Source organism: Odocoileus virginianus, chromosome 6, assembly GCF_023699985.2.
Source record: "Odocoileus virginianus isolate 20LAN1187 ecotype Illinois chromosome 6, Ovbor_1.2, whole genome shotgun sequence".
Lineage (NCBI taxonomy): Eukaryota > Metazoa > Chordata > Mammalia > Artiodactyla > Cervidae > Odocoileus > Odocoileus virginianus.
Genome location: NC_069679.1, coordinates 77,837,581 through 77,862,447, shown reverse-complemented (window position 1 = coordinate 77,862,447; position 24,867 = coordinate 77,837,581). Strand labels below are relative to the sequence as shown.

General features: G+C 39.7%; 1 protein-coding gene across 30 annotated transcripts in view; it reads right to left on the bottom strand.

Moving 5' to 3' along the window:
- The window catches only part of NRXN3 (neurexin 3), a 1,774,064-nt gene that overhangs the window by 156,646 nt on the left and 1,592,551 nt on the right, over nt 1-24,867 (bottom strand). For 21 of the 30 annotated variants that reach the window (XM_070469697.1, XM_070469702.1, XM_070469686.1 and 18 more), the window contains 2 exons: nt 19,996-20,085; nt 14,188-14,495 (listed from right to left, as the gene is read on the bottom strand). In XM_070469697.1, coding sequence (XP_070325798.1) covers nt 14,188-14,495; nt 19,996-20,085 — 398 coding nt within the window. The remainder of the gene's footprint in view (nt 1-14,187; nt 14,496-19,995; nt 20,086-24,867) is intronic. The other 9 variants (XM_070469694.1, XM_070469707.1, XM_070469695.1 and 6 more) reach the window with 1 other exon arrangement.

Sequence of the window (24,867 nt, the reverse complement as noted above, 5' to 3'; positions counted from 1 at the left end):
TGTGTGGAACTCAAAAATTAGAGATTTTTGAGATTCTGAGATTCTCAGATTCTGAGCATCAGAGATTCTTTGAATATAAACATTCTATGAGACTATAATCTCAAACTAATAAAATATTTGCAATAAATACTATAGACTTAGTCCTTGAGACAAAAATACATTTCAAACACAACAATTTTATTTTAACATGATTTATGGTTGCCATCTTTGTTAGTTGAAAAGAGACTGTTCACATTTGAAGATTGCCTTTCTCTTTTGAGTAGAAATTAAAGACATTATTCTTTAATTGTTATTCTTCAATTGAGCTGACCTGTATAAACACAGACAGTTGCTGCTCCTGCAACTATAATAGCAGACCAGTGTGCTAGAGTTTCTGTAGAAAACTGACCTAAAAATGAGTCTGCTCAAATTTAGACAATATTTGAGAGTACTCCCAGACTATGGGTTCATTTAAGGCAGAAGTATAATTACTTCGCTTTGCAGAGTCAGACACGACCAAGCGACTTTCACTTTCATATTTACTTCATCCTTGGTTTCTCCAAAGTCTGGGTCTCATAAGGCACTCCATACTCAGTAACAGAGTATATGCCCCAGAGAAGAGAGACTTTTTGTCTGTTTTCCGTATGTCTATAATCGAAATGCCTAGAAAGGTGTGTGACCCATACTAGACACTCAATTTACTAAAATATTTGTTAACTGAATACAAATCCAACTAAAATTGAAGTCACATGTGGGTACCATAGTTATGTATTTTATATCTTCATAAACTCAACTTTGGAAAGACAGCATTTTCTAAATTAAGATTATAGTACTCTCTGTCTAGGTAAATGAACCTGCCATTTTATCAGTAGACACGTGTTGTAATAGTGCTTTTAGTATTGTTCCATCTTTCCCACAAGGACCATTGCTATGTGGTCTTCATAAATGACAGAGCTAGAAATTACTTAGCAATCATCCTTTCTTTGAATGGGAAACAGGAGAGAATCACACCACAGTGTGTCTGATTACATACATACATACATACATAGAATTATTTATTTTTAAAGTAGCCTTTTCAGAAACTTGAAATCAACCAGGATATGGACACAATTATATTATGGGAGTTACAAAGCAATGAAATTATTCTGACCAGTTTTTGCATAAGTGGTCAGGAATAACATTTGCATATGTTATATCATATTGATTCTTGCAGACAGAGACTCAATAAAGACAAAAGAACATATGCACAAATAAATGCCTAGGAGGGGGAAAAAAAAGAACAGGAGACACAGATGGAGGCATCTATTATATCTGGCTTTAAAATGAAAATAACAAAAATAATGGAATCAGCAAACAAAACCAAAAATAAATGACAACCACCACCAAACCCCATCCAGGACAGTCCTCGTTAGTAAAAAGTGTCTATTTCTATCTTTGTCCTTGTTCATTTCTCCCTCGTGAAATCCTCTTTCAAATGTCATCCCCTCCCCCTTGCCAATAGATCAAGCATTCTCTAACAGGATAGATAGGGCAGTAAGGAGCTAATAATGATAATAATAATAATGAGAAATGGCCTCAGAGATATATTTCATGTGTCTTCCCCTCTCCTTGTCTTTCTTCGGTGGAATAGCTTCCCAACCAATGGGGCATTAATCATCAGAACAGCAGCTTGGAGATAAAGGCCGGGTGAAATTTCATTGTGCATTACAGTGTGAGTTGTGTGTGCATGAATACGTGTCTCGCTCACTATCTGGGAGGAGGACGTGAAGAGGCAGAGGAGAAAAATCTGTCATTTCATATATTTAGACCGCTCAGGATGGTCAGGACTGGTTTCCCATTGTTACTGTGGATTAAAATCATTCATGTCCTTCTGCTTTCATTGGAGGTCACCTCTCAGAAACCAGGATATATATTGTGACAAGTTAAATTCTACCTACTGTTTTTTTGCATCTGCTTGAGGGTATGTAGCAGAGGAAGGGACGGGAGGTGGGGGGGAGTGGGGTCAGTGGAACCATGAGCAGGACTGTCTGATGGGATATATTTTTGTTGGTGAATCCTCAGCTGGGTAGTGTCTCTTTCCCTTACATAATGCTGCAGGTTAACAACATTTCCTGTTTTGAAGAATTAAGTTTGAATTAAGTTTGGGGAGACCATTCGGAGGAAATAGATAGGTGCTACTACTATTCAACAAAGAACTATAAACACCTCCGAGATCCTTGCTCCAGAAAGTGAGATCCACAAACTGCAGCCTGATATCAGTGGGAGCTAGATAGCTAGACCCTGTTGTTGCCCAGGGGCTCAGCCTCGTCCGGCTCTTTGCAGTCCCACAGACGGCGGCACGCCAGGCTCCTCTGTCCTTCACCAGCTCCTGGAGGTTGCTCAAATTCATGCCCATTGGGTCAGGGATGCTATCTTAGCTTGCTCTTAGCCCTGCCTAGAAGGGACTCAGAGTCTGCTCGCTAATCACATCACCCAGGTGATCTGCATATATGTAAGTTTCAGAACATGTAAGTTTCACTGTTTTAGCTAATACATGTGAACATACACGAGCATCCTCTCTCCCCCCTCACACACATGCAGATAAAATGAGAGGTAGACGAGACCACATTATACACATAAGTCAATCAAATTTCCACCAAGTCATTCTCTCAGTGACTGCTGGCCACCACAGATATGGTGTATACTTATTTCCCCAGACATCTCATCTCTGGATGATGAAAAAAAAAAAACACACAGAAGAACCTTACATTATCCATTTAGCTAACAGAACTAGCTCTCTAGACAACCCCAGGCTTTAATTAGAAGGTTTCAAAAGGCAGGGCTGTCATAACAGCCTCAGTGTGTTTCTAATTTTTACAATCATTCAAACATACACCAGGAAGATATGAAAGCACATCCCATCCCTCCTACAGCCTTGTCAAAGGCAGAATGGAAATATCCATCTTGAAGCCTGGTTAGCAAAGATTGCTGCTTAAAGTCATTTCCCTGTCATATATAAATAGAAAGAGATGCATTTTCAGAGAAAAAGAAAATTCTTGGACCTTAGCTTAAACTGGAATCATTGATTCTTTTCGACAACTCCTGAGACATTTATTAAGTGTTTTATCCTCCACATAGAGGTAGTCGTTGTAGAACTCCTTCTGTTTGTGGAAAGCTTTCAGCAAAGGGAGGCATGGGGTACAAAAATAAATCATTATTTGCATTATAATTTGAATTACATCCTATGCATTCCTCTCAACATGAGCCATCCAATCTGGGAAATGGACAGATTGTTCTTACAGCAACATGATTACAGAGTATTTTTGCTTGCTCTCTGCTTTCTTCTCCTCAACTTTTCTTTCCCTCCACCCTCTAATTCATTTGTCCATCCATTCACTGTCACTGGATGCGCAAGGCGGCCTGTTAGCTACTGTTAGGAAAATGAAGATATTGGAAACCAAGTGAATCTACCCTTATATTTGTTAGATGAGGAAAGAGTGGAGACCCAAGGAAGCTAATTGCCCTGTCATAGGCCAAATGACTAATTAAAGAATAAAAACCAAAAGTTAGATGCCAAAGAGACCTGGATTAGAATCCCATTTAAAATAACAATAACAATGATCTGTTGAGTTGCACCAATTTGCACTGTTGACTTGTATTATTATAACCTATCCATGAAGTCGATGTTATCATCTCCTTGTGTCGGTGGTAAGACTAAGCTTCAAGAAGCAACCTAGCCATCCCAAAGCTGATGAATGAAACCCCACCTTGAGTCATGGTTTAAAGCATTTTATCTACAAATGAAGTCTCCTGACTCTTGCTGCCCAGGTCTCTCTCCTTCATACGAGCCTGCTTTCTCACAGCTGTCTCTGTAGACCTTGAGCATCAATAACATTGCCCCCTGATCTGCTTCTTCCCTCTGCAGATAAGCATTCATTCACTTAATGCAGTTTCCTTTCTTTCAACAAACATTGATTGAGCCCCACTTTGGGTCTGGCACTGTGCCAGGGCATGAATGTTGAGTGAGGAGCTATGTAGAGATTATTCCTTCTCTCAATCTAGTGACTTCTCATAGTATCTTCCAAAATCTTCTTCTCAAAGGATCACAAACTATGGAGCCACATAAACCATAGAGTCAAGACCAGGAATAAAGAGTTTCATAGAAATGGCAACCCACTCCAGTCTTCTTGCCCGGAGAATCCCACAGACAGATGAGCCAGGTGGGGTCGCAGAGTCAGACACGACTGAGAGACTAACACTTTCACTTTTATAACATACTTAGCTGTTTGCTGTTGTTAATCGCTCAGTGGAGTCTGACTCTTTGCAACCCCATGGACTGTAGTCGACCATACTCCTCTGTCTATGGTATTTCTCAGGCAAGAATGCTGGAGTGGGTAGCCATTCCCCTCTCCAGGGGATCTTCCCAACCCAGGGGTCAAACTCAGGTCTCCTGCAGTGCAGGCAGATTCTTTACTGTCTGAATCATCAACTTAGTTATTAGAGAAAAACAAAAAAAGTAACTTAAAGTAGGTAGAAGACTCCCACCCACATGTGCACAACCAGGCAAATTAGCCCTTGGTTAATTTTCTATCCATACCAATAGAACAGAGTAGAAGCACCAGTCCATTAATATACTTTTTATTTGCTGATATATAAAGGTACGCTTTAGGAGAATTAAGAATTAAATAATTTGGGAAAGGAATATGGCAAACAAATTGGACAGGGAAAGTGGATGAGATTACACGTTCAAAACTGCTTTGAAAACTCTAAGCACTAGAAACCACCTTTGCTATTAGGATGGCAAATAATTTCTAAGGAAAGGGAATTTAAGACCAGAAATCAACAAGAACAATCTCACATACCAGATACAAGGAGACATCTCTGGACTCTTATTCTTAAGATTTCTTGATGGGCAAAAAATCAACATGTTAAATAAAGGCAACATCAGACTCAGCAACTGTACAAGGCAAGGAGTCCAGAGCAGCAAAGCCGCTGCTGAGGGCATTCCCTGTTGGTCCAGTAGTTAGGAATCCGTGCTTTCACTGCAGAGGGCACCAGTTCCATCCCACAAACAAACTGCTCCTGACTACCATTCCTACGGGTGAGCCTCATCAGAGAGCCAGAGCATGGGCCTCCTGAGGCGGCAGAGGTGGGGAGAGTGTCTGGAAGTGGGATTCGGTTTGTGAGCATCATGAGACCTGTGAACTCCCTGCAAAGGTGCTAGCAGATTGCTGTCCACCCATCTGTCTCCAGCAATACTGACTGAGAGCTTACTCTATGCCCTGATAGCATTGGAAACGAATATCTTGCCATCCTAGAACTCACATTTCACTAAATAGAGATGATAAGCAAACATGTGATATCATGTCAGGTAGAGATGACTGCTCTGAGAGGCCACGAAGCAGAAGGTGACAGGGAGTGGGGCGCTATTTCACAGGGGACTGTCAAGGAGGGCCGCTCCAGAAGGTGCCCTATGGGCAGAGGTCTGGACACAGCAAGGCAGTGAGGCATGCTGGGAAGAGCTGCACCAGGCAGAAGTCTGGACATAGTAAGGCAGTGAGGCATGCTGGGAAGAGCTGCACCAGGCAGAGGTCTGGACACAGCAAGGCAGTGAGGCATGCTGGGAAGAGCTGCACCAGGCAGAGGTCTGGACATAGTAAGGCAGTGAGGCATGCTGGGAAGAGCTGCACCAGGCAGAGGTCTGGACATAGTAAGGCAGTGAGGCATGCTGGGAAGAGCTGCACCAGGCAGAGGTCTGAACACAGTAAGGCAGTGAGGCATGCTGGGAAGAGCTGCACCAGGCAGAGGTCTGGACATAGTAAGGCAGTGAGGCATGCTGGGAAGAGCTGCACCAGGCAGAGGTCTGGACACAGTAAGGCAGTGAGGCATGCTGGGAAGAGCTGCACCAGGCAGAGGTCTGGACACAGCAAGGCAGTGAGGCATGCTGGGAAGAGCTGCACCAGGCAGAGGTCTGGACATAGTAAGGCAGTGAGGCATGCTGGGAAGAGCTGCACCAGGCAGAGGTCTGGACACAGTAAGGCAGTGAGGCATGCTGGGAAGAGCTGCACCAGGCAGAGGTCTGGACACAGTAAGGCAGTGAGGCATGCTGGGAAGAGCTGCACCAGGCAGAGGTCTGGACACAGTTAGGCAGTGAGGCATGCTGGGAAGAGCTGCACCAGGCAGAGGTCTGGACACAGCAAGGCAGTGAGGCATGCTGGGAAGAGCTGCACCAGGCAGAAGCACCTGCAGGGGAAACCTGTACTTGGTACACTGGAGCAGGGCTGGGACTAAGGAGGTGGCTCATCCACTGTGTAACCTTTAAAGGAATGGCCTCAAACTCAGTCATCAGAGAGAAAGAATACTTTATGGCAATGTTGTGAAGTCAGCATCAATGCAAAAAAAAAAAAATCCTTGATCAGCAAAAAGTCAATATGTTAAATAGAGACAAGATCAGACTCTGCATCTGCATGGCCCTTGCTCATCTCTCCCTTCTCCTGGATCTAAGTTCAAGGAAGCTCAAGGAGACCTGTGTGCCTGGAGCGAGATGGTAGAAAACACGGTCGGAGAGAGAGAGCAGGGAAGAGATTCATATGGCACGCGGTAAAGATACAGGCTTTATACTTGGCCAAGTAGTCTGTTAGGTGATTGGACAATCACTTAGAGCTTTAGAAACATTGGGGGGACTTCCCTGGAGGTCCAGTGGCTAATACTCCATGCTCCTGATGGAGGAGGCCAGGGTTGGATCCTTGGTGGAAGAACTAGGTATCACACGAGGCAAGTAAGAGTTCACATGCCTTAACTTAGAGTGCACATGCCTCAGCTGAAGATCCCACTTGCGGAACTACAAAAAGAAAAGAGAAACATTTGAAGACCTCCATAGTGAGCAGCCAAGACCTGACTGCACCTCCTTCTCAGCTATTCAGATGGCTAAAAATAAGATCCAGTGCTTTATTCGCAGTTCTGGCCAGAGATTCTACCCTATAAATATTACATGCTAATTAGAAGGGCATCTCTACAACTTATCTGAGCATCTTGCAGAATTCCTGCCTGTATGTGATGAGGACCTTCTCAGAGATCCTTTCATGGACTTTTTCAGCTTTGGGAAGTACTGATCTCTTTGTACTGCTGACACCTAAGTCTTTAAGAGGTAGGTAAACCCATCAAGTTCCCTTTTTTCCCATTAGAACTATGCAATTCCAGAAAGAAAATGTCACTGGAGGGTTCTACTAGGTAATGAGTAAATTAGAGTCCATTCCCCCCACCCCCAATTATTCTCCAAGAGGGGAAAAGAAAGTACCTGCGTGAGGGTAAAGAGGAAACAGAAGGTATTTCTTGGCTGGCAGCTGAAGGCTAATTAGACAGACAAATCTTCATTGCCTCCCCCAGTTATGAGGCTTGGCAGGAAAGGAATGAGCCCTGGAGCCCCACGTTATGCAAGGCCGTTAATCAATATTAGTTGAGCCCCGATCCTAAAATAAACTTCCCCTGGAGGCTCTGCTGTCTTATGGTTAAAGCGAGGGATGGAAAACTGTGCGGACTCCTTATCTCACTTCTATCAAGCTGATGGCAGCAGGAAGAAGGTAGAGGGGCCCAGAGGGGTGATTTGGGGGTAAGTATAACATAATTTACCTCCTATTAGAGCATGGCATTTGAAATAAGGTAGATGAATCTTGTATCCCAATCCAAGACAGTCTGATTATTCAAAGAACCTTCAGAAACCTGTTCCAGGCAGAATCTCAAAACCCCATGGATAACAGCATACTGAAAATGAATGTGTCGTGTATTTGTGGAACCATATGAAGTTGCGAATATCCGACCACTCTGCTCCCACAAAACTGGCAGCTTCACACGCTTCATCCTAACAAAAAGCTTTGTATGTAATAACCACTCAGCTAACTCCTACTCCATAAATTCCTTCTAATTGATGAGTTCAGGGCTATGATTCAATCTGGAACCCTCAAAGGAAATCCTGGGTAATAATGGGTTTGTGTGGGTGTAGACACAATTGTTTTTGTGCTTATCCAACCATACAAGAAGGCTAAGCTCTATGAGGATCTGTGAGTCCTGGGAGAGTCTCTTGGGTTGAAGCAGTTTTCCGAATGTCTAGCATTTAGTGAAAACTGATGGAATAGGGCATGGCCTAAGTTCTTTCCACATGTGGTTGTATGTATTATTCACAACAAGCCTATGGTAAAGATGCTCTTGAGCCTATTTTATAGATAATAGAACTGAAGTTTTGATGGGCTAATCAACTCATGCAGAGATACATAGCTAAAAAACTGGAAGAACATAGGGTCCAATGAGAAATTCTGACTCTAATTACTCTCTCTTCCCTTCAGCACACTGGGACTCCATCAGGAACATGCAGGGAGAAGGATCATTGTTTTTTGGCAGGTCAGCCTGCTGGTTTTCTGTCTGTTTTAACTTCTAATTTTATACTGGGTTATAGCCAATTAACAATATTCTAACAGTTTTAGGTGAACAGCAAAGTGACTCAGCCATACACACACACGTAAAGGATTAAATTTTTAATCACAAGTTTTGGTTTGTTGTTTTGCCATAAATAATATCAAGGCTGAAGGGTGCTTCTGACCATCCCCAGGGTAAAAGCAGACGGAGGACTTTCCATGAAGGTATTGTTACAAAAGCTGAAAAACTGTGGCTTCCTTCTGCAATTTTTGAAAGTGGTCCACGTTTTTCCCACCAAACTTGTGAGTTCAAGAAAAGAATGAAATCTCAGAAAACTTTTACATCTTTCATTTCTATTGTTTATTGGGAGTAGTTTCAGTACTGAGTGTTATGATTTTCTGGTAATTTTCTGGTGTCAGGCAGCCCTGGCCAATGCCAAGGTGACTACCAATGCGCAGTTCAGAAAAAGTGGGTCATAATCAGTCTTCTGCTAAAACCTTAAAAACTATTCCAAATGGTGATTTGCACAGAACACACTGAGTTCTTTCTTGACTAATAACTAATAACTAATAAGGGAAGAGAATATACCTTACTCTTGGAACTATTTTCCTCTTGGCCTCTTGCAAGAACATTTATGTCCTAGTGGCTGACAGTGATCCCTAAAAGACTTTTATTTCTCACTTTTGCCCTTCTGTCCTGATTGAAGACTCAGGAATGTGAATGCAGCCTGAATTGAACTTTTCCATTTTAGAAACTGACCTATCACAACAGTCACTCCCCAGCACTGGGGTCAGATATCAGGTAATGGACGTGCCTGCATGATCTTGGGGGCGTCTCTGGTAGTGAAACCTACAGGGAACCTGATCTAGCTCTCCCCTCTAGGACCTCTTCTGTTTGAGGGAGTTTTAGGCCAAGACACTCAGAATCTGAGTCCCTGATCTCCCACCAACCCTCCTCTGTACACTCTCTGTTCTAGTTGAACTTGGCTCTCTCTCTAGGAATCATCATCTCTGACTTTGTCAATTTAGCTTTGTACATTCAACCAACCTGAGATATGCTCCTTTCTCCATGTATCCAAGACTTGGAAAACTCTTTCCACGAGACCTAAGTCCCCATGAAAGGAGTCCTAGAGACACGGAGAGTGACATGTTCACAACTGAGTCCAGTACTGTTCATCCACTGAGGCTCCAGGTGCATCTGTGAAGCCAGAGCCTCCAGCCCAGCGTGGCCACTGAGCGACAGCCAGTTCCACGTGAGGCAGAAGAATGTCTTGCTGTTTTTGCTGTTGTTCAGTCACTAAGTCATGTCCGACTCTTTGCAACCCCATGGACAGACCACTCATCTCCTCTGTCCTTCACTGTCTCCTGGAGTTTGCTCAAATTCATGTCCATTGAGTCGGTGATGTTATCTAAACATCTCATCCTCTGCCTCCCCCTTCTCCTTTGGCTTTCAGAGTTTGCCAGCTGAGCCCTGCCCAAATTTCTGATCCGTAAAACTGTGAGATCTAATGACATAATTGTTTCAAACTACTAAATGATGACAGGTTGTTTCCACAGCTAGGTAACCACAACATATGTGACCTCCCCAGGGTCGCTTAGCTAATATGAAGAGGAAACTAGATTCTAAACTCAGACAATCTGACTTCAAGTACATGCATTTCATCAGTCTTCTATAGTTTTACCACTGAGGGGAAGAAAAATTTCAATTGTCAAAAGTCCATTGATCATCTTAGAGGGAAAATCTTTCATAAGCCATGCCACTCTGATTGTTAAATGATAAAGTACATTATAAAGTCTATCTTGTTTTCAGATTTATTCAACAAATATTTATTGAGCACCTACTAAGTGCCAGATCTTTATTTGAGAATTATCACCCATCCATTTGCTTTCTCTCAACCTTAACTTTCTTTTTCAATCAGGGGAGTAACCAGAGACATCCTTCTTAATGTAGGGTAAAGACTTAATGCTTGGCACCATAGCTGTGAATAACTGAACATACTCCATGTAATTCACAAGTATTTTGTAACACATTAGTACATTAGAAAGATCAAAATGCTAATTATTTCCAGGAGGCTGGAGCATTAGAGGGCCATCAGTTCAAAAACTCTTTGTTCACCTTCACACATGGCTAAGAGCATCACTAAAAGCACTTAATAGTTTTTCTTTGATCTGAAGTCAACATTAACCAAGGTCTATTAGAAATGAACTGTTCAAATGATTTTTTTTTACCTTATGCTTAAAGAAATAACCAGTGGGTTTTTAAATAACCAGATATTTATACTTGTGAATGCACAAGCTTATTTTGTTTCTCCTGGAAGAGTCAAATTTTAGGGCAACTCTATTCTAGCAATATTATCAAAGACAAGGAGGACTGAACAGAGTCACTTGGAAATGGCTGTAAGATTTCACACATAGGTGAAAACATGAATGATGAATCTATGGACATGAAATCCAGTCTTCCTCACCTGTTTTTTTTTTCCTGAAGATTTCTTAAAGATCAAAGTTTTAAATTTGATTAAATTAATTAAATTAAATTAATTTATTTTTAATTGGAGGGTGACTGCTTTACAATATTGTGTTGGTTTCTGCTATACATCAACATGAATCAGCCAGAGGTATACATATGCCCCCTCCCTCTTTAACCTCCATCCCACCTCCCACACCATCTCACCTCTCTAGATTGTCAGGGAGCATTGGATTTGAGGTCCCTGCATCATATAGCAAACCCCCCCTAACTATCTATTTTATATATGGTAATGTATGTTTCAATGCTAGTCAGAGCTCAAATCTTTATGAATACATTTCATCCAGGAAAATTATCTGGCTCACACAGGGCACATTAGAACTTCTGAGAGTGACTTTCTTCACCCAAAGTCTTTACAGTCTGGAAACTGTCTAAAACCTTGGATAGAATCTAAGGGCTGCTGGGTCCACATGCCTAACACAAGCTTGATATGATCTGCAGAATGTACTTAAGAGGCAGACTTGGAGACAGGCAGGCTATTGAATTTTATGTATGTGAATGTTCACTGTTGATGGGCCAAAGAACTCAACAGACATTTCTCCAAGGAAGACATACAGATGGCTAACAAACACATGAAAAGATGCTCAACATCACTCATTATCAGAAAAATGCAAATCAAAACCACAATGAGGTACCATTATACGCCAGTCAGGATGGCTGCTATCCAAAAGTCTACAAGCAATAAATGCTGGAGAGGGTGTGGAGAAAAGGGAACCCTCTTACACTGTTGGTGGGAATGCAAATTAGTACAGCCACTATGGAAAACAGTGTGGAGATTTCTTAAAAAACTGGAAATAGAACTGCCATATGACCCAGCAATCCCACTTCTGGGCATACACACCAAGGAAACCAGATCTGAAAGAGACACGTGCACCCCAATGTTCATCGCAGCACTGTTTATAATAGCCAGGACATGGAAGCAACCCAGATGCCCATCAGCAGACGAATGGATGAGGAAGCTGTGGTACATATACACCATGGGATAACCTTTTTTTTTTAATTCACTAAACATTTTATTTTGTATTGGAGCTGATTAACAATGTGGTGATAGTTTCAAGTGGACAGCAAAGAGACTCAGCCGTACATATATATGGATCCATTCTCCCTCAAAGTCCTTCAGGCTTCCACATAACAAGAGCAGAATTGTTGGTTATCCATTTTAAATATAGCAGTGTCTACCTGTCCATCCTAAGTTTTTCCAGAGCCCAAGGCAAAATCCTTATGGCTGGCTGGCCAAACAAAAAGTTCAAAACCCTTGGCACAGTTATTTCCTTTAGCTAATCTTTACAAAGAATATGGGGCTTTTAAATCTCTCATTCCAATCTATTCCAATTCTGCTCATCTGCTGGCTTTTCTCCAATAGCACTTTATGCTTTTATACACTCTTAAAAACAACAAGCATCAACAGGTTTATAACTCATTTTTATAGCCTTGTCTTTAGAAGCAAAAGGAAAGCCATGCAGATGTGATCCAATTATTACTAGACTAAAGGAGAAGGGACACATCCGAAAGGAGGCTGTCAGAGATGACACTGCCAGCTGTCCACAGCTGTTGTCCTCTAAACTGACAATAGGTCCAATGATGTCTAGAGTCATAACCACTTACAAGACCTTTGTACCTTCTATCATAGGCTTTCTTAGTTTGTACAAATACTCACTTAATCTACTCCTATTTATGTATTTTCCCCTGGAGGGAAAGCCCCAAACTGATCATTATTATGGCTTAGCCCCTGAATCCCCATGTAACATTAAATCCTTCTGAGGTCAGTAAAAATGCAGCCTCGAAAAAGACTACAGGGCCATCCATTCCTACGAAGAAAAAGCCATTTGCTCCTCTGCTTCCCACAGAGTTAGTGGAATGTATTCTGACAGAAACAGAGCCAGACCTGTGCAGACAGAACTATCCTTTCACCAACAATAAACAGATCTGCTCTCGAGCTATAGAGAGTCATAATAGAAATATATATTGCCTTTTATCTTCTTTTCAGTGAGTAGAGTGAAGTGTCAGGAGTTATTGCTTTAATATCAGTGGAGAAGAGGCTATTTTTTTTTGAGCATGTACATAGGTATGAATGTAACAACATGTGCAACTCTAAGACTGGGAAGTAACCGGCTTCTCAAGTAGCCTTTCTAAAACACGTAAAATTGTACCGAAAACATTATCTGTGAATCAGCTCCCAATTGTTCCTGTGGAATCATGTAAGCAGCTGTCTGGCTATGTCTACTCAAAGACAAGGGAAAAGGAAGACAATTTTACCACTACCTAACTCACATAAAATTAATTCAGAAGAATGAGAACACATCAGAGATTTAATTGATTATTGACTTTAGGTTTACAGTGCCCAGTGAAATCAATGGAAAGGTGATGTCAGAGACTCAATTGAATCCCTGGATAATATCTTAAACCAAGAAACAGAAAGGACAAGTACGATCTACTGAACCTCCTATAGACACTAACTAGGCTAGGGGTTAATTCCCCATGAGCAATTGGAATGTCTTATTTTTTGCCTGAGCATTTAAGGTTAATACTTCAACTAACTTTCTACCCTCTAATATCGAGATTTATGAGAAGCCAAGGTAATCAGCAAAGCATTAAGCTTTAGTTTGGCTACAATTACTTTTAAGTGACAAGACAAAAACATTAATAAAAACTAAGGACTCCCTACATAGTTAAACTCAGACCTTCAAATTTGCTAATATAATTAGGATTTTGGTCAATATGATGTAAAAGAAACAAAGCAGACCAAAAATAACAAGTGATTAACCAACTCTTATAAAATACAAGTGTTGCATTTTATAAATGATGGAAACTTCAGCTTCATCTACCCTTGATTTAATGCTACCCCTTAGCCTTAGAAATGAACAGTTCATGTCCCAACACTAAACCATCAGGAGGATGCAAGTAGAATTTAACTAGAATATAGTCTTTCCTATGATAACAAATGTTCCTTTCCTCCTTTTCTTTTTCTGCTATTGAAAAGAAAGGTAATAAAATGAAAGGAGAGAGCATGTCATAGTGAAAATGTTCTCCATCTCTCACCTTGAATAACAGCTTTACCATTTCAGTAATGGATATAATAAGAGTAACAACCCATGCGTGCGCACCAGACATTTATAATTTCTTTAACAATTACTTTGTCTTTATTTACTCCTGGGTTTTACTACTATGAGCATCTGTAGGTGGCCTTCCTACAAACATAGTAATTCAGACACTTGAGCTACAAAGCAACACTGACCATGATAGCAATGTCTCAAAGACAAAGACGCAGAACCAAGGAAATGCTGGAGAGAGGCTTACCTGAATGCTGGCTGTGGAGCGGTTCTTGCGGGTTGTGGTGGTGGCCATTGTAGTAGTGGTCTCCATGACAGTGGTAGACATTTCTGGCGGCATGGAGGTGGTCTGTGTTGTTCCCAAGATTGATGGGACTTCTCCCACCAGCCGGACACTTCCGTTGATTTTAATATTGGGGTTGTTCTCAGCTGCCATGTTCAGTACTTTCAAACCATCATAATAGAGCCCAGAAAGCTGGCCTTGGAAGAGGCGTCCTTTGTCCTTTCCGCCGATAGCTATTTGCGCCTGGGTGTTGAAGATGGTTAACTGCCGGCCTAGTGGGTTGGGTGGAGGAAACATCATTATTCCCATACATTTTTCTCTGTTTGCCTTACCTGGTCTGAATGGACCAGACATCAAAACAGGCTTCCTTGAGCAACTGAAGAGGAGAAAATTGGATAGCAAAAATTCAGTAGAGGTATTGGCAAGTAACAAAAATTCAATCTAGACATTGGCAAATAACATTTCCCTATGTTTATCTCTTCTACTGTCTAGCTGAATATCCTAGACAACCTAAATAATTGAATCTCTACTTCTTTATTGTGAAGCAGGAGAAATCTTGCTTCAATGATGAGTGGTATTGCAGTCTTCCAGGGTATACAGTTGTGGATGACAGAAAAAGAAAATAACCCAGATCAGGTGATCATAAGAATAAATCATAAATACCTATTGTACTGACTTTTTTAACTTACAAAGTAACATAATGAAAATGAAGAAGAATTATATAGGGCAAATAAAAACTCAGTGGGGTAACTCAGTACACTGAACTAAAAAACTAGGTCTGATAGTTAGCTGAAATTAAATTAGGTTTTAATTAAGAGACCTGCAGCTATTGTGTACTTATAAAAATAAACACCTCTAGGAAATAAAAGATTTCCTAGAAATTTTCCTAATGTATAATATTCTGTCCATGCTTGCTATTTCATAAACTTCATGACAGATTCCTTCCTGTCTTTATTCATTTGGGGAAGGTGAGAGACCATGGTCACACAACTAAATCGCTCTTGAAGGTATGGAGAAGAAGTAGGCATTGATCATGTCAGCAAGAAAGGGGGAAAGAAAAATGACGTCATTCAAAATCAACAAATTTAGAGGAGAGATAGGTGTTAATGAAAAAGGCAACACATAAAACACCTTAAAATGATATACAGGTTTGTTAATGGATTGAAGACACAGTAGCTCACCTTATTGTTAGTTCCCATTTTGGGAACCATTTAGGCTCTGTGTACAGAAAACTATCAGAATGAAATCATGGCAGAACAAAGAATGGTATAAGTCAACTTATCTTACATCCCAACTATCCCTATTTTAAAAAGCTTTCCTTAAGCTTGAGATCTTTCCCAGAAAAATCTAGCTTTTGAAGGACAAAACCTTCTGTTCTATTGTTTCTCCAGATTATTTGTCTGCTTTTCCATATGGAGAAAGATGGAAAAACTTTTTTTAATGGAATTAAGTTTATCCTTTTTGAATTTTTCCTCCATTTTAGTTAGTGATCAAACAATGCTCCAGTCATCCTTAATCTTGCTGGAATTATTTTAGCTATTAATGATGGAAAACAATGTTCTAGTATACTCACCTGTTTAATTGAAAGGAGTATTTTTTTTTAAAGACTGAGATCTTTGCTCTATGATCTCTAGTATGAATAGAGACATACTGTGATATTTAGGCTCTTAACTTCTATCACTATTATTATATGGTGTTTAAGTCTATGTGTGCTGTGTGTGTACTAAGTCACTTCAGTCGTGTCCAACTCTTTGCAATCCTATGGACTGTAGCCCACCAGGCTCCTCTGTCCATGGGATTCTCCAGGCAAGAATACTGGAGTGGGTTGCCATTTCTTTCTCCAGAGATCTGCCCAACCTAGGGATTGAACTCATGTCTCTTATGAGTTTACCACTAGCACCTCCTGGGAAGCCCTTAAATCTATATAATGATTAGTATCCTTGAATTTCTAATATATAATGTGGAATTCCTTCTCAATGTATAAAATGGGTGAAATGGAAGAGGTTAGAAATGGGAAAATGCCTCTACTCAGTGGGAACTCTTTGTATAAGAGCCCAATCCACTCATCAGGCAACTCTCAAGGGCATATTAGTCAAGAATGGTTTATAAATAATACCACTTTGGGAGCTTTAAACACTACACTGTGGAGAATTGGCCAGATAATTTTGTTATAGTGAAAATAATGTCTATAAAAATATGTGGAGCATGGAAATGGAATCTGTTGGCTTTAATAACAAAATTGCCCAGATCCTAAGGGACTAATCAAATAGATCTAATAGATTTCCATTTCTTTTCCCATCAATTCCTTCAGTGCCCTGTGCACACACATCATTGCCTATTCTTTGACCTCTCATTTTTCATATGAGATGCAGCAAAAAGTTCAATGCACAATAATGCTGGGTAATGGCCTGGAGCTCATTACTATTTAGTTTTTTGACAACAGCTTTTTTTCTGGGAGCCCCAAGCTTACTACTGAAAGAAATGCCATGATGGAAGGGGAGAATAAATATGCTCTCAGCTTTTCATAGGCATTTGGAGCAGCTTAACATAAGAAGAAGTTGCCTAATACGAGATCGGTAGGGCTAAAGCTTAGTGTCTTGCACCAGATAGCCCCAATGCCATAATATCCCTTCCATTCACATAACTGCTGGCCAACCATAATACTTATTCATTGACTTTTTTATACATAGCCCAGGACTGAAGATCAGTTGATGGTTATAACTGACTACAGTAGATTTTGCATTTCTAATATTTCCAGAAGTACTCCACATCTATAATAGTCTCCATCTTATTTTCCGAGTGATGTTAGTCCACCTATGCTTACAAATAAAGGAAGATCAGAGAGAATTGAAATGCAAAGCTGTCTAGAAATGATGGATCTCTTTTATTCCAGTTGTCATGGTTAACTCCAAATGTGGAGCAAGGCAAGACGTTTCCTGGGCTATACAATTAAACCATGGCTTCATTTCTGGCTATTCCTGCTTTCACAGAGAGATCTGACTAATCATTTCTTGACCACAAGACACTGGTGGGGTAAATAGGGAAGGAGTGTGTATGTTTCAGGCATCCATCATACCATAGGAAGTATTTGGGTCTTTGTTTCATGGTTTATTTCTGGCTGGATCTACTTTTGTTATGTTCTAAACCCCTTTCTCGGCCCTCCGTACCTTAGATTAAGGTGGTTAATAGTAATGCTGGCAGGCACTAAAGGAATAGTGGGATATTCAAGTCTTCTGCCATCTTTTCCTCTGATCAATTTCTCTCTCTCAAGGAAGTAGGAGTAAGTGAGTAAGTGAGAAACAATCATCACAACCCTCTCCTTGTGAAGGACATAAGGGACCGACCGCAGAACATTGTACCATCTGCCCAAGATTTCTCAGAATCAGGGCCAGGTCTCCTTGTCGTCACTCATTATGATCAATCATGTTTTGTTTTGTTTTTTAATAAGAGATGACCACTATTCTATCTATATCCCAGTCTGATAATGGATTCCAATCTATCACCAATAATATAAAATCTGACTACACTACCAGTATGGGCTTTGTAACAATTTATTTTGTGTTTTGTTTTGGGTACCCGTTCTCTTGGAAGTCGTTAAATGCTCCCTCATTTGGACACCAAGTTCACATACTGCTTAAATTAAATCTTTGCATGTTTCCAGTCAGTGTTGCACAAAGACTAATTAATTAAACCTCAGAACACCCTTGGGGAATAGGCAGTATTATTTCTCCTCTCCTCAGATGGGAAATCTGAGATATAAAGAGGTTAAGTGGATTGTCTAAGGTCAGAAAGTCAGTCAATAGCAGACAGCGCCAGAAAACAGGCTAGGGAATGCCGTGACTCACATCTCCTCTCCAAAGACAGAAACAACTGTTTCTGTCCAAGTGACAGAGCCGTCCAAGTACTTACTAATGCCTCTGCCTAATCATCTTTCCGGATTCACTCTTTTCTAACTCCTTGTCCTTGCAAGGTCCTTTGGTATACATTTTCTATTTCTTTGAAGGGAAAGTTAGCTAGACAGAGGAAGAGATAAAGCAATAGAATGAATAGATGTTACTTACCTAAATGAAAGAAAAAAGTAATTTTGGCTAAAATAATGTAGAAGAGAGAATCCCCTAGTTCTCAGAGAACTCTTTTCAATATTATTTGCATATATAAACATACACACTCAGTTAAGAAACAAATTCCTCCCTTCCTCCCATCCAAACCACCCCTACCCAGTCCCACCCATTCAACCTCCCTCTACTGTGTGTTTGGAAGCGTCCTTCTATATCAAAGCCAACTGATAACAATGCTATTGGAAGAAAAACTAAAAGCCTACTAATAACTTTAAAATGATTAATACAAATGAAAATGCCTGGCATGCTATTGAACTTAGACTTCAAAAGGCAATGGAATAAAATAAAATATTATTAACATAAAATTGAAAGAAACAAAAACAATTTTCTCAGGCACATGAGACTCAGACATGCATCTAAATTGTCTTTTCCTTTTTAAGAAGTGAGGCAGTCATCATCTCTAATGTTAAAGGGACTTTATGAGCTGGTGATTACTAAACAAAATTATTTGCTTTTTAGAGTTATTCTTAATTTATATTTAATTAGACCACGTACGTTAAAAACAGGGCAAACAGTTAAGACTCAGTGAGGATTTTCCGTGTTTAAAGTCCTGAATGTTGTCACTCAACTTGCAACTGTAGCAGTTCTTTGTCTTTTTTTAAGTTGCATATTAACATACCCCATTATTTTTTATAAATAACTCAATCAAATCTCTACATATTTTAAAAACTCACTTAAGATCTCCTTAAGAAAACAAACAAACAAAAAAAAAACTCAAGCTAGAAGAGTAGCTACTGGCTCAGGAAGAAAAAAAAAGTCACCAGCTTGTTCAAGTCAGAAGTCTTTCTTCATTGAAAGGCAATAGTTTACCTCCCAATGAAGAGGAGCCACACAGAAAATTCTAACATCACATATAACCGCTGCCCTCTTTCATTAACAAAGTGGTTGTTTTCTTCAGCAAATGAGAAACTGCTGTTTTGCCTTCCATTAACCTTTTATTTTCCAACTACTTATACTTTCATTGCATTAAGTACACAAAGGTACCACACAACTGAAGTGTAGAATAAGTTTATCTATTTATTTTTTTTAGTTTCCATCAGTAACTAGGATGTCATTAATCTCTTATGAAACATATTTGCCTCTGTAAGTTTAACTCTGAAGGCAAAATTCATCCTTCTCATTCTTTTCTTGTTTAAAAACAAATGTTAAAGAACATGGCTCCCCTTATAACATTTGTTTAAGCAGTTTAAATTACGAGTCAATCTATGATTTTTTTGTTGTTGTTGATGTTAACCATGCTACAGATAGTAAAGCCAAAACAGCCTCAAGATGTAAGTTTAATAAGTTCTTTTGAAATTTCTTTAGAAAGCTCTGGTATAAGAGGTAATTTAAAACAAATTAACAAATAATGTCATGCAGTGGTTAAATTGCCATAATACATTTCTTTTTTTAGAGGCTCCTGGAATTTCTTGTTGGTGGTTGTCATGCTGATAGAAAACTAGATGTTAGTCCCTTTAACTGTATTTTAATGGCAATGTATTACAGCATGATTTATCAACATATGGCAGGTGGAAGCTGACACAAATTATAATGAAAATTAAAACAGTCATTTATGCAGCAGGCGATTATCATTTAAGGAACATTTATTTGCAGGCTTTAAAAATGAGGGTTTAGAGTCAAATGATTTTAAAATGAAAGTTTTAACGACAGTTACCTTTTTCCTGCAGCCACTCTTCTACGGGCCGGTTATATTTGAAGGGGATTTTCTGTTTTACCATTTGGAAGCGTTCATTATCAGTGTTGCCTTTAAAGTTTAAAAAACAGCTTAAAGAAGAATCTGAAAAGTCAATAAGTCATTCAAAAACATCCTAGGTTTTTGGTGCGTTTTATGAGGTTTTTAGAGATAGACAGCAGTTTATCTTTAGTGGAGGTGGAGTCGAAGTCACTCTGCCCTTGGTTGGCAGGTTTGAGGTCAGGTTATTCTTAGCTATGCAGTGCTCCAGCAGGTTTTGGGAGAGGGGCTGGGGGTGGGCATCCGTGAGAGGCGTGGCTGTTTACCCAAAGGTTTGCCCTTGCCCTTCTCCGTCTGTCTCCAACCATACCTTGATTGGGTCAATGGAGGCACAAGGACCCCCCTGGCTTGTGAGTATCAGGACCTGTGATGTCTCAGTCACACATTTACTGTATCCTATCAGAATACAGTGAAGAACGGAGCCCTGGACCTCCTTATTCTCCTCTTAAGTGTCTGCAACTGCTCTACCTTGCCAGAGAAAACAATTTAAGCCTTGATGGCCAACGGAGACTTCTTATTCCGTAAAGTGGGGCCCCAGCATCCCATTGCCTATGTAAAAGAGAGTACCACATGGAAATCTTTTCATCTCTATCCCTTGGTCCAGATCTCTTCCATATTTTAAAATCAGAGGAACTCCCAAGTAAATATCTGTAAATAAACGCAGCTACCACATATAGTGGTATAGCATTTCCAGACTTTTGAGCATCTATATTTTATTAATACCAATAGACACAGGTTTTATAAGTTTACCTAGTCTCGCTCTCTTTCCTTCCTATGAGAGGTCCTTTCTGAATATGTCTCCATTCAAAAAGCCTGTTAGGGATACTTCTTCCAAGCATGAAATATCTAATTAATTTCAAGGCTCAAACATAATGCTTTTATCTATGAGTATGCCCCCTTTCTTCCCTTTGTAAATGTTATTACCACCCCTGGATGGTTTGTCTAATTAGGACAGACTTGGAGAGTGGTGGTGTGAAGATATACCCCTAATAAATATGCTTCAAAACACAAAATAATGAAGCCACGCTTTGGGAACTCTACTGTCTTGTCAACAAACCTCACAGAGGTCAAACAAAAACCAGTGAACTTCTAAATTACTTCTGACTCTTAGTCTCCTAGTACTGGAACTTCAGGAAGCGCAATCCAGATCACCAGCGTTAAAAGTGAAATAAAAATCTCAAAACAGGTGGTTCGAAAGCAATTCATAGAGAAGTATAAAAGCTAGAAAGAATATTAGGATGGCACGTAGCACCAGGTGGATAAAAGCTTGCCCCAGTATTTCCATCTCTGGGCCACCTGCATGTTGGAGTTTTTATTGGTGGAGAAGATTCTGCGTGTGGTCAGACTAGTACCTGCCTTCTGTGAGAGGCAAAATGGTAAAGGGGTGGCAGTACTGGGTACATTTAAAAGATTTCCCATTCATTTCTCCTTTGAACAAATTAGTCTTAGGAGCTGACTCATTATTCTTACTCCCCAGGAGTAAAAACAAACAAAAAGCTCATCAAAGAGGAGACTGTGGATCTGTTTCCAGCCTACATTATGAGACTGTATCTGGCTGGCAAGAAGCCTAATATATTAGCATATCAAAGGACAACATGTAATGAATGGAAAGAACAACTACAATTTGGGATTGCAGTGTATAATTTAAAGTTCTCCTCAAAGTGTTATTTCTCAAAGAAGGAAAAAAAAAGAGACAGCTAGGAGCCAAAGTAGAAAGGTATCTTAACTTCTTGGTGTTTCAATAAGCCCATGGTGAAAAAAAAAAAAAAGGTAATTTTATCTGTTAACATAAATAAATACCTAGGAGACCATTATATGATCATCCTGGTAGATCTGGTACACAGAAGTCTACTAATCCAAAATAAAGTTGGGCTAATTTTCACATGTCCTAATAGAAAAGGAAGATGCACTTTTCTGAAAAGAACCTATATCTCTCTAACTCTTAATTGTACCCTGCAGGAGACAGCCACACAAGGCATGCCATCCATTTTCATAAGCTTTGACCTCTCTCAAGTTTTAGTCACAACAACATACTGAGAAATGCCAAATGGATTATGCCAGATTCACCTTGAATATATTCTATACTTTGGGTTTTCTGTAACTGTCATTGGTGCAATATTAAGTGTAGTAATGACCTTTTCCCACTCTCTGTAGAATGGATTAGTGATGTCAATAGTGAAGAGAAGCTAAATATTCTTAGTACCACGCAAGGCAAAATATGAAGTACCGAATGTTCCAGACTGACAGTTCTATATGTACCAACTTAATTAAGAAGCTGCATTGACTTACTTCTTCCACAAACATAGGAACCTTGGTCCTTCTAAGTATCCCCCCTCCCATTCAGTCTGTCAAGCATAAAGCTCCATGGAAAATCATTTCAGATGTGGTACTGGCTAGATGAATAAGAAACAATGGGGGAGAATCAATAAGTGATGTGTTGGGAGGACAGCATAGCCACGATTCAACCTTAGACCCTTCGGAAAGTGAAAGGCAGAGAGTCATTCTTCTCCATCTCAGCTTTAAAGACATTTAGAAAAAAGTTTTAAGTTTTCCATGCCAGACAGATAGCATCTGGCAGTGGGGATAGCGATCTTGCATACTGTTAAAAGTTGTGAAAGATGGAAGGTCATTTGGAAAACCAAATTGGTTTAAATTGCCACATTAACATTGTTCTTAGTTTCTTTTCATGTTCTTGTTGGTTTTTATTTTAATTTAGCTCAAACATTAGTGAGAAATGTTTTAGAAACATGTGCATGAGAATGAGTTCATTTGCCCCGAGCCCCATTTGTTAGACTAACTGAACAGCAAACAACCTTCTAAATATCAGAATTCATACACAGGGACTACTCTGAAAGCTGAGCAAACCTCATCAAATCCATTTTCATTCACATCCAATCCTTAATGACATTTAGTTGTACATTTATATAGCAACCAGTATGAACATTGAAACAAAAGCTAAAATTGATACTTCAACAGAAAGGGATGCTATCCTCAAGGAAGAATGGTCTTATGAATAGTAATGTCATAATGTCATTAAAAAGAAGCATATGTGCATTACTAATTAGATCCTAAAAATGTAATGATTACCGTTCTCAGCCACACTGAGAAATTTGCAAATTGCACAATGAAATCTTCAAATACACAGTTCTTAAATTACTTGTGTGGATCTGACACTCACCTACATGGGACTAAATTTTAGAAAAAAGCTCTGGTCATATTTCATTCTACTTACAAATTTAGAGGTATGTATGTGTGAGGGTGTGTGTGTATCGCCATCCATTTTTTATACAATTAGTTGCCTATTGTCTTTTGCTTTTGTACTATTGACTCTATTATCAAATATTTCAGTTCCTGGAGACACATACAACCATGCACTGTTGAATTATAAATATTGTGAAGAGCAGAATGCTTTGAGGTAAAATTACTAAGGCCCAACTGGTTCATAAAGCTACAACCTTTATGCAGAAACAGCTCACATTTGCGACATCTGGGTTAACCCATTTAAAAGAAACGGAAGAGAGAACAGAGGAAGGAAAGAACAAAAGCAAGTTGACCCTTGACTAGTTTTCCAATACATCTTTAAGTCCCTCTTTAGGTAATCCAGAAACTTGCCGATGGCCCCAAAGAAGTAATTGAAGAACCTAAAGATAGAGCATACTCTTGTATAGCACAAAAAGTAACTTTTACACCATTTTTATATTCTGTTGGTCCAATCATAGATCCTATTCATTAGAACTTATACTAATTTTCTTAAAATCGTAATCAGTAAAGTGTAGGAGGTCATAACTTCAGGCTGTGCAGACACACCTGGCTTTGAGTTTTAACTTTAGAAGCTGCTTGACTCTGAACAAGTCACTGAGTCTCAGGTTCTCTACTTGCCAGTTGACCAGAGGACTCAGGATGGGATATTAAGAGGTAGAGCAAATACAGACCCTGCAAGGTATGAAAAAATAAAATCCAATCTATTTAAACTACTTATTATTATTAATATGATTGAATTCGTTCCTACTAATCAAAAGGAAGCTCATTAATTCCATGGCCTCCAATCAAAAGAGGACTGTATTGTTACCTTTGGTCCCACTGAGTTCATCATTCAAAGGTTAACTGACCATAGAAAATGAAACAGCCTACATATCCCCTATATCCCCTGGTTGTGGCTTTTTATATTTCTTCATCTTCTAAAATACACTCAGCTAACCCCATTTCCAAAACAAAGTGGGTTTCTAAAACCACGGAAAGTAAAAGAGCAATTCAGGCATTGACAAATGTGATTTCTGGGTCCAGCCACAGGTAATGATGATATACTGCTGCTAAGTTGAGGAAGAGTGGCTTAAAGGTTCTGGCAATTTGCACTGGGCTGGCAGAAAATGCTTTCTTGCAGGTAGACTATTAATACCATCTGAAATGTTGTCAAGCACATGGATATGCTAATAGGAATATCGTAGCAACATTCGTCTGTGCAAAATTAATGCCAGAGGTATTTTTTGCATTTTGTTTTGAGTCTTGGAATAAAGGAAGGGAAAGTTTTCTTTATTGCTTTGTTGACACTAAAAAATGAGACTGTGGGTCTAATGAACAGTCAGAGAATGAATACTATGTATTAGAGCTAGAGGCAAAAGAAAATCGATGTGGGTAGGCGCAAGTATTAGGGCATTTTCAGAGGTGCTTAGAATGTCTCTCTCCCCAAAGAATACTTTGTGAGTTTTAAAGCAAAGTCAGACACTAAAGATAAGGGACTGCAGAAACTCCTTGAGCCTCGCTCTGATTTTGTTCCTAGTCTTGACCCAGATGAAC